We start from the raw sequence: 11,085 nt of genomic DNA on the forward strand, positions 1-11,085 counted from the left end.
GCTGTACAGTTTAACAGAAGCGCTCTCGCTCAGCTCAGTGGAGATTTCTTGAGTTATATAATTGTTGTTTGATATGCAGTGACAGTCAAATACTTCACCTAACAGATCAGCGCAGATTTTGACACTAAAGTTGGAGGTTTGCTAAAGTCGCATCTGTCGTGCAGTGAGGGGTTTGCGTCTTTAATAATCTACGACAGTTTGCTTTTATTGAAAATTAAGAAGGATTATTAAATCCATATGAAACAGTCCCTTAAAAGGCACGTCTCGTCTTCAGTTTCGGGCTCAGGCGCGCTTTGCACTCTAGAAGCACACCGCGCCAAAGCCCAAGTGAACCACGCTCTGGCAGACCTCTTCCACTGGGCCAGGACCAGCCAAGTAAACCGCACCTGAACCCGATTTAGAGCACTCACACTTCTCAAACGAACAGCGAAATACGCCTGGACATGGTTCAGATAGCATAGTGTGAGTGCGCCCTTAAACAGCAGCCACTGCACTCCCAATTAAAATGGTAAAGTGTTTTAATCTAATTAATACCTGTTAATTTTTATTAAATATATTAATATTAAATATTATTAATCGGCTAATGAGTGACTGCTGTTGGGAGTCACAGTTCAGACTTTCATTTTAAAACCATCTGCGAGTCATTTTATTTTATTTTTTCAAGATCTGAGGTGAACTATCTGCCGTTGCTTTCAGTAGTATTAGTATTTAAACTAAAGCAGGTCGCACACCAGAAGTGCCACTCGGAGACGTGCCGCGCCATGCATTTTAGAATTCTAAACATGGGTTTCTATCAGGGTACACACACCGTCGGCGCAAGTGGGCGGCGCCCAGCCACGACTCAGGATACTGTTCATATTTCTGCCGCGCCACAGAGCACCATGTGATTAGTTTCGTTTTAAATACCATGCGAATGTGCCCTTCACTTGAATGTGCAATCAATTAGTCCTGACAGCATATGTTTTTAGTTCATTGTAACTTATTAAACAAAGTTAATCATGATCTAACTTAATATTTTAAAAGTTTTAAGTCAGTTTAACATATCATAAGTTTAATGAACTCATAAGGTTAATTTGATTCAAATTTAAGGCAACCAGGGTTTTTTACAGTGTACAATGGGAGCATTTAACACGAAATAAAGCCCATAATCAGTTCCTGAGGTGATCTTTGTCATAGTAGTTTAGGGTGTTGTTCTGCTGCGACAGCATGGAAATAGAAAGCGTTTCTAAAATAGAAACTTCACGTATCGATGCCGCAGATGTTAAGACAACAACGAGTTTATAATGGAAAATACAGCTTTTATCACGCCGCATGTTGTTAGGACACTGTGTTAGGCTGTATAATCTATTCTGTCAGGCTACTGAAAGAAAAGCATCCAAAATATACATTTAGCGTTTATTTTATTGCATTTGTAGATTAAATCACAATTTGTGCAGTTAAAGTCAAAATTATTAACCCTCCAGTGAATTTTATTTTCTTTTTCAAATATTTCCCGAATGGTGTTTAACAGAGCGGTGAATTTTTCACAGTATTTCCTATAATATTCTTTCTTCTGGAAAAAGTCTTATTTGATTTATTTCGGCTAGAATGAAAGCAGTTTTTAATTTTTAAAAAACATTTAAAGGTAAATATCAATAGCCCCCTTAAGCAAAAGATCTCAATTTGTATATTTCTCCTCTTCAGGATCACTCACATGCACCAAACATCAGGTTTATTTCAACAAAGCTACATTATCTATATATCTAAGGGTTTTATTTTTAAGAACGAGGTTGAACATTACCACCAAGCTGAACATTAAACGCAATCCATCACCGCTCTTTAACCCACAACCTGTGATCCTGATTGTAATGAAGTGTAACTTAAACTTTACACTTTGCATAATCAGCTTGTACACACACACACACACACACATACATTCATACGCTCCTGCTAATCTTCAACTCGTTTTTATGCATGATGTCAGCAGTACAGAGAGATCTGTGTGTTCATCAGTCACACACATTTGTTCCCACCACACACACACACACACACATTTGTGACCCTGTTGTTTTTCAGTAATGAACTCTGGAGGTCTGCCAATTTCACACAATGGCCTTGTGTTTGGAGTCTCTGCAGACTATAAATACCATAATGAAGCGTTAATTTACATGTATGCATATTTGGAAATGCTTTTATCTAAAGCAACTTACAGTTTATGAACTACCTAGGAATTCAACTGTTGATTTAATCGAACATATCAGTGTATATACTGGTTATTTACTGGATTGTATAATCATGATAAAGCACTGTGTTTGTGTATTATTAATATTAATTTTTTCCCTTCATTTTAGAAAAGTGCGTATGAACATCCACACTAACAATCAGGTGACCCGTATCTACAATGTGATTGGCTGGATCAGAGGAGCAGTCGAGCCAGGTGATGTTACTCTAGAGTCTAAAGCCTGGTTTATACTTCTGCGTCAAGTGATCAGCGTGACCCGCATGCAACGCATGTAGCTGTGCATTTATACTTCTGAACGCTGTTTCTGTTGCTCAGCAATAACATTTCCGAAACGCTAGTTGGCAGTGAGGAGTTTATGTTCCTCTGTGTCGAGTTTCTTCACTGGTGTTTTGTTTTTTCTGAACGCTTCCTTAATCTACAAGTGGTTCAAACTCGCTCATCTTGAGGCAGGAACCGGCGGATGTGCAACAACTTTAACCATGAGGTAAACAAAAAAACAAAACTTTCCATCTGGAGCTCCTTCACGGGACTCCACACTTGTAAACAATCATTCTATCGGGCTTGCACGGCTCTCAATCCCGCCCACACTCGTCAGCGCTACCAAGCCGACCAATCACAGAGCTTGCGCTATGCGTCGTTGCGACTGGTAATTGCAGTTTTTAAGAGGTGTGCGTCAGTGACGCCGACGGTCTGTCATTGTTAGTCTTTTGCATGATCATGAGGAGGGTCATGGTCCAGTGTTGGACAACTTTGTTGCATGGTGCAAAGACTCATATTTACAACTTAATATCTCAAAAACTAAAGAGATGCTTATTGATTTTCGCCGTAACTCTATTTCTAATGCTACTACTACTACTATAAACGGTCCCGCTGTCGAGACAGTAAGTGAGTATAAATATCTGGGTACCATTTTGGATGACAAATTGAACTTTGAGGCCAACACTAATTTTATCTGTAAAAAGGCAAATCAAAGACTACTTGAGGAAGTTGAAGGGATTTAATGTGGATAGGCCTCACCTTAGGACATTTATTCTTCTTTTATTGAGACTCTTTTAACTTTTGCAGTAATATGCTGGTATGGTAATTTGAGGGTGACAAGTAAAAACAGACTTTCAAAAATTGTTTATCAATCTCAAAAGACCCTGGGTCAATCTTAACAGTATTGGACAAGTGTATGAGCAGAGAGTTATAAAGAAGGTCATGTCCATTTTAGCAGATGAGAACCACCCACTTTATTTAAAGTTTTGCCTCCTGCCATCAGGCAGAAGGTACACTTATTCTAGACGGGCAAGGTCCAATAGATACTTGTACTCATTTGTTCCAACGGCTGTTGGGTTACTAAATAAGCTTTAAGTGATTATTGCATTGTTTACTGTTATTTTATGTTGTCAAATGTGACTTGTTGCTGTCAATTGTCGGCTATTGCTGTAAACTTAATTGTCCTTCGGGGACAATAAAGATATTCTAAGTCTAAGAGGGCTATGCGTCCACACGCAGGCTGTGCCATAGCATGCGTGTGCGCTTGATGCAGAAGTATAAATCAGCCTTAAGGGTGTGCGATATTGACAGAAATATATACACTAAGAATAGCTGGGTTATTAAACCCAAAGTGGGTAAAATATGGACTAACCCAAACACTGAGTGATATTTGGTCCAATTATTTAATTAAAAAAATTAACCCAGCATTTGGGTTGAAATAACCTGACATTGTTTAGAGTGTGGTGGCGCAGTAAGTAGTGCTGTCACCTTATAGCAAGAAGGTCGCTGGTTCGAGCTTTGGTTTGCATGTTCTGTCTGCGCTCGTGTGGGTTTCCTCCGGGTGCTCCGGTTTCCCCCACAGTCCAAAGACATGCGGTACAGGTGAATTGGGTTGGCTAAATTGTGTATGAGTGTGAATGAGTGTGTATGGATGTTTCCCAGAGATGGGTTGCAGCTGGAAGGGCGTCTGGGTTCTGTTTTAAGGTACAAGAAAAGGTAATATTTTCATTCACAAAACAGGAAAATATTTTAAAAAAGACAATATTGTGTCTAAGATGTAACTATCACATAGCGGAGAGATTTTATTTATTAACTTTTTAAATAGCAGACTAAAATGACTGGTTTTGTGGTGTGTTTCCACAAAACTGATGGCATTATATGCTTCAATGTGTGTGTTTTGCTGTGAAAATACACAATAATCTTGTAAAATGTTGCTGTTTTTATCTCAATGGCCATTGGACTCAAATACGCAACAAGTGGTACAATTGATTTAAGCAAGACCGTGTTTGAAAGTAATTGACATATTACATTAATGACAATAAATATTGCACACCCCTACTATTGTGTGGTTTTAGTTAATGTGTAGTTTTTTAAAGTTGTGTAAGTCTGCATGGCTGTATGTTGTACTGTTTTGTCTGTGTGTGTGCAGACCGGTACATTATTCTGGGCGGTCATCGAGATGCGTGGGTGTTCGGAGGGATTGATCCTGTGTCTGGAGCTGCGGTGGTGCACGAGAATGTGAGAGCGGCGGGAAAACTCATGAAAAAAGGTCATTTTACTGCCAATCTCGCTCGACAGGACAGTATTTAGCTTTGTTTTATGCATTGTGTGTGTTGAAAATGTGTGTGTGTGTTTTAGGTTGGAGGCCGAGGAGGACACTGATCTTCGCCAGCTGGGATGCAGAAGAGTTTGGGCTGCAGGGATCCACAGAATGGGCAGAGGTGCGAATTAATAAATGATCAAATGGTTTCATGCATCTGTGCGGTTGGTGAACTCAGCCTGTTCTTGTTTGCAGGATAATGCCAGAGTCCTGCAGGAGCGAGCGGTGGCCTACATCAATGCAGACTCTGCTATTGAGGGTCAGAAACACACACATACATATGGCGATCTGTTAATATTCTCCTCTGCAGATATTAAGTGTGTGTGTGTGTGTGTGTGTGTGTGTGTGTGTGTAGGTATGTACACTCTGAGGGTTGACTGCACTCCTTCTCTACACACTCTCGTTTATGACATTACAAAAAAGGTGAGACGTGCATTTAGAAACATTCAGTAAAATTCATCCGTCTTTCTTTCAATTTTTAGCCTGCTTACTATATTCATCTATCCATCTGACATCCCTCCATCATCTGTTAATCCATCTATCCATCCATGTTCCTGGCCATTCATCCATCCATCTTTCTGTGTGTACCTATCCATCCATTGTCTATCTTCCTCTACATCTATTATCTATTCATCTATCTATCCATCTTATTATCAGTCAGCCTACCCATCTATCATTTGTCTGTCCAACTCTCCATCCATCTTACCAGTCTATTTATCGCCCATCTATTTCATTCATTCATCTGTTATTCAATCTATTTATCCATTCCTCCATCAATCATCTGTCCCATTTTTCTCTCCATTCATCAACTGTTGACCAATCTATCCATCCATTTATTCCAGTGATTCATCCATTCCTTCATCCATCTGTCAGTCCATTTGTTTGTCCATCCATCTGTCCGTTTGTCCATCCATCTGTCCATCTATTCCATTCATTTGTTCATTTATTTATTCATCTGTTTTTCAGTCTATTTATCTGTTCCTCCATCCATCCATTATCCATCTGTCCTTCCATACATCCATCTGTCATTCCATCTATCCATCTGTCCATTTATTCATCTGTCCATCCATCTAGCCATCCACTCATTTATCTCTCCGTCTATCTGTTCACCCATCGGTCCTTCCAACCATCCATCCGTACATCCGTCAGTTCTTCCATGTATACTCTTGTCCATCCATCAGTCTGTCACTATCCATTCAACTCTCCATTCATCTGTCTCTCTGTCCACTCATCAGTCCTTCTAACCATCCATCCGTCTGTCAGTCCATCCAGCCAGTGAGCCATCAGTCTGTCCGTCCATCTATATGTCCTTCCATCCATCCGTCTGTCCATCTTTCCATCTATCCATCTCTCAGTCCATCCATCCATTCATCTCTCCATCTATCTGTCTGTTCGTCTATCTATCGGTCCTTCCAACCATCCATCCATCCATCCCTCTGTCAGTCCATCCATCCATCTGTCAGTCCTTCTATCCGTTCATCCATGCATTCATCTTTGCATATGTCTGTCCACCCATCAGTCCTTCCAACCATCCATCCGTTGGTTCTTCCATCCATCCTTCTGTCCATTTTTCCATCCATCTGTCAGTCCATCCATACATTTATCTCTTCGTCTATCAGTCTGTCCATCCATCTGTCCTTCCAACCATCCATTCATCCATCCAGCCGTCGGTTCTTCCATCCATCAATCCCTCTATTGGTCCATCTATCAATCTGTCAGTCCTTCAATCCATCCGTCCATCCATGCATTCAACACTCCATCTATCTGTCTGTCCATCCATCTATCAGTCCTTCCAACCATCCATCCCTCTGTCGGTCCATCCATCCATCCGTCAGTCCTTCCATCCGTTCATCCATGCATTCATCTCTGCATCTGTCTGTCCACCCATCAGTCCTTCCAACCATCCATCCATCCATCAGTTGGTTCTTCCATCCATCCTTCTGTCCATTTTTCCATCCATCTGTCAGTCCATCCATTCATTTATCTCTCCGTCTATCAGTCTGTCCATCCATCGGTCCTTCCGACCATCCATTCATCCATCCATTCGTCTGTCGGTTCCATATATCAATCCCTCCATCGGTCCATCTATCCATCTGTCACTCCTTCCTTCCATCCGTCCATCCATGCATTCATCTCTCCATTTGTCTGTCCATCCATCGCTCCTTCCAACCATACATTCATCCATCCATCAGTCGGTTCTTTCATCGATCAATCCCTCCATCAAGCCATCCATTCATCTGTCAGTCCTTCTATTTATTTGTTCATTCATAAATTCATCTCTCCACCCCTCTGTCCACCCATCGGTCCTTCCAACCATCCATCCGTCTGTCCATCTTGCCATCCATCCATCTGTCAGTTCATCTATCCATTCTTCTCGCCATCTATCAGCCTTTCCGTCCATCCATCGGTCCTTCCAACCATCCATTAATCCCTCCATTGGTCCATCCAACCGTCTGTCGGTCCATCCAACCGTCTGTCAGTCCTTTCAACCAACCATCCGTCTGTCCATCTTTCCATCCATTGGTCTGTCAGTCCATCTATCCATTCATCTCGCCATCTATCAGCCTTTGCGTCCATCCATCGGTCCTTCCAACCATCCATTAATCCCTCCATTGGTCTATCTTTCCATCTGTCAGTCCTTCCAACCATCCATCCATCTGTCCATCTTGCCTTCCATCCATCTGTCAGTCCATCCATCCATTCATCTTGCTTTCTATCAGCCTGTCCATCCATCCATCGGTCCTTCCAACCATCCATTAATCCCCTTTGTCTGTCAGTCCTTCCATCCATCCATCCATGCGTTCATCTCTCCATCTGTCTGTCCACCCATTGGTCCTTCCAACCATCAGTCCATCTTTGTCTGTCCATCCATCTGTCTGTCAGTCCTTCCATCCACCCATCCATTCATCTATCCATCCACCCATTTGTCATTCCATCCATTCATTGGTTCTTTGATTCGTCGACCCATCCATCTATCTGTCAACCCTTTCATCTATCCGTTCATCCATCTATTCATCTATCCATCTGTTCGTTCAGCCCATCCATCTATTACCAAACTATTGTCCATTCATTTGCCTATCAATCCATCTCTCATTCTATTTGTTCATTTATCCATTTTTCAATCCGTCAACCATCCATCCACCATTGTTTCCATTTGTCTGACTATCTACTGTTTCTGTCTATTTGTAAGTGATGTGGATCTTGTGTTTGTGGAGGTTTCGAGCCCAGAGGAAGGAGAGGAGGGCATGAGTTTATACGAGAGCTGGCACAAACGAGACAACTGGCCAGAAAAAGACAAGCCATGGTACAAAATACTGCACATTCATGACCATAATCATCATGAAGAAGCCGATTGGTTTTAAAAACATGACGTAAGTTAATCTGTTGATGTTTGTGGTCTCTCTGCAGGATCAGTAAACTGGGCTCTGGGAGTGATTTTGAGGCATATTTTATCAGGTTAGGAATTATGTCTGGGAGGGCGAGATACACCAAAAACCGGGTAAGTGTGTTTATTTGTGATGCTTTAGTGTTTAGTATTGGACACTTCATAAAACTTAATATGTTTATCAAACTTTTATAATAATAAAAGTATAAAGATCGAAGATATTGAAAGAACATTTTCTGCACACTATCCAACCCTAAATTATACAAAACAAACAGATGAAAGCGCCCCACTCGATATGTAATTATAGAGCATGTAAAATAACAAACAGAATAAAAAAGTTTAAGAGAAAAAATGAAGCCACATTTATGAAACCAACCTAATTAGGTTCACAAAATCAGAAAAAATATATACAAATAATTAATAAAAACAAATAAAAAAATTAAATATTTGCCCTTTATTGTGTACCGAAAGTTTTTCAAATCAACGAAGCTCATAACATCCTACTGCCAGTTATCAAAAGATGAGCAAGACTTTGTTTCCATAGCAAAACAATAAGCCGTTGTGATGATCCTCCATGCATGTGCCACTTTAATGAACTACAAGTCCCATCATGCATCTTACACACACACCACTTCTTGATTCCTCCTGATTACACACACTCACACAGCTGCAATGGACTGATTAATAGAACTATAAAGACACCTCATTCACACACACTCTTGGCCCGAGTCTTGTTTCACAGTAATGCTGAGATCAGACTGCATGATTTTCAAAGTAGTCATGTCACAGATGTTTTCACACTGCATGACTATCTGGGTTAGCGTTCTGTCGGTGCTGTGTTTCTAATTTCGTAATTAGAAAAAAAATTACATACTAACATCCAGGAAAACTCCTGATCACAGATAAATGTGTATATGTGTATATCTCTGGCTTTGCATGGCCACAGTCCTCCACTGTACCTTGGTCCCGCATTCATTTCGAAGGAGCGCTACCCTGTAGCAAGATGGCGGCGCTATTGACACATTCCGTCCAATAGACAACAATAGGCCAGGCGACATCTAGTGTATATATCTATGTTCGCGGCCAAAAAAATGGACCGGCCCACCGGGAATTCTCCCGGTCCTCCCGATTAGCCAATCCGGGCCTGTTTGGAGTCCAAGTCCAAAAGGTGCAACCAAAAGGACAATGCTTGATCCAAAAATCATTTTAAAATGAATACACAATAATAACAGTCTCATATAGGATCATAATCTCGCCCAATTGTTTGCCAACCTCACCTTTGTATAATAGATTTGATTTAAAACATTTTAATTAGATTAAACAATATTATGCACAAAAAGAAGCGGTCAGCTCATGGGATAAGACGTCTTCAAATGTTGTTATTAAGAGAGAGATTAAATACTGTTTAATAAGAGAGAATTGAGGTAAAAACAACAATTATTATTTTTAACCACTAATTGGAAGCGCATATCATACACACTCACATTCACACACCAGTAATACACTACGGCCAATTTAGTTAATCAGTTCACCTTCAGCGCATGTGTTTGGACTGTGGGGGAAACAGGAGCACCCGGAGGAAATCCACGCCTACACTGGAAGAACATGCAAACTCCACACAGAAATGCCAACTGATCCAGCCGGGACTTGAACCAGCAAACTTCTTGCAGTGAGGCGACAGTGCTAACTACTGAGCCACCGTGCCACCGGTTGGATTGTGTGCAGAATTGTATTGTCTTCTATTCTTATTGTTATATAAAAGTTTCAAGCTTTTTTTCATGCCTATTTTCCAGAAAACAGAGCGCTACAGCAGTTATCCGGTGTATCACAGCGTTTACGAGACTTATGAGATCGTGGAGCGTTTCTACGACCCTCGATTTCGCAGACTGGAGGCGGTGGCTCGTGTTCGGGGCGGACTGATCTTCAGTTTAGCCGATTCTGCAGTTTTACCTCTGGACTGTGTTGAATACGCCACGTCTCTCTCCACATACGCCAACAGCATTCACCAGCTGGCAAAGAAGCATCCCGAGGCCATGCAGCAGTACGCGGTCTCATTCGGTACGCAGAATTACCATGATTCTGTGAGAGACAAAACTAAGAATGTGAATTACTGACTGCTTTATGAATGATTACTTCAAAAGGAAAGTTCACCCAAAAACAATATTTACTCTATATACTGTCCCTCATGTGGTTATAAATTAATTCCTTTCATTTATATAGCGCTTTTCTGGGCACTCAAAGCGCTTTACACATAAGGAGGAATCTCCTCATCCACCACCAGTGTGCAGCATCCACCTGGATGATTGGTGGAGAGGTGACAGTCATGAAGCCAATTATGATATGGGGAGGGTTAGGAGGCTATGATGGACAGAGGCTAGTGGGCAGAATTGGGCAGGATGCCGGGGTTAACCCCCTCATCTTTTTGAAGGACATCCTGGGATTTTTAACGACCACAGAGAGTTGGGATCTCGGTTTAACGTTTCATCCGAAAGACGGCGCTCACTGAGCAGTATAGAGTCCCTTTTACTATACTGGGGCATTAAGACCTACACAGACTGCAGGTTGGCCGCCCCCTGCTGGCCTTACTAACACCACTTCCGGCAGCAACCCAGCTTTCCCATGTGGTCTCCCATCCAGGTACTGACCGGGCGCAGCCCTGCTTAGCTTCAGTGGGTGACCATGTGAGAGTTTCAGAGAGCTAGCTGCCGACTGAACTGTTGAGGGAGGGGTTTTGCGCTCGTGCGCTCAGTTTCACGTTAGTTCGGATGTACAAAGAGAATATGCGTGGGATTCTGCATACGCAGTGTTTCATACATTTGAGTTTTTTACCTGTTTACAGCTTTGTCCGTACGCAATGTTTCAGTATAAATTTAACGCAAGTCTTTGTACATGGGGCCCCTG

At 41.6% G+C, this 11,085-nt stretch overlaps 1 protein-coding gene across 4 annotated transcripts in view; it reads left to right on the forward strand.

Annotated features, from left to right (window-relative positions):
* naalad2 (N-acetylated alpha-linked acidic dipeptidase 2) overlaps positions 1-11,085 on the forward strand; it is a 46,518-nt gene that overhangs the window by 30,955 nt on the left and 4,478 nt on the right. For 3 of the 4 annotated variants that reach the window (XM_068213483.2, NM_200277.1, XM_009291955.5), the window contains 8 exon segments: positions 2,331-2,416; positions 4,629-4,748; positions 4,838-4,920; positions 4,995-5,058; positions 5,155-5,222; positions 8,015-8,103; positions 8,208-8,298; positions 9,978-10,242. In XM_068213483.2, coding sequence (XP_068069584.1) covers positions 2,331-2,416; positions 4,629-4,748; positions 4,838-4,920; positions 4,995-5,058; positions 5,155-5,222; positions 8,015-8,103; positions 8,208-8,298; positions 9,978-10,242 — 866 coding nt within the window. 4 annotated transcript variants of the gene reach the window in all.

The sequence above is a fragment of the Danio rerio genome, chromosome 15 (genome assembly GCF_049306965.1).
Source record: "Danio rerio strain Tuebingen ecotype United States chromosome 15, GRCz12tu, whole genome shotgun sequence".
In the NCBI taxonomy this organism is placed as follows: domain Eukaryota; kingdom Metazoa; phylum Chordata; class Actinopteri; order Cypriniformes; family Danionidae; genus Danio; species Danio rerio.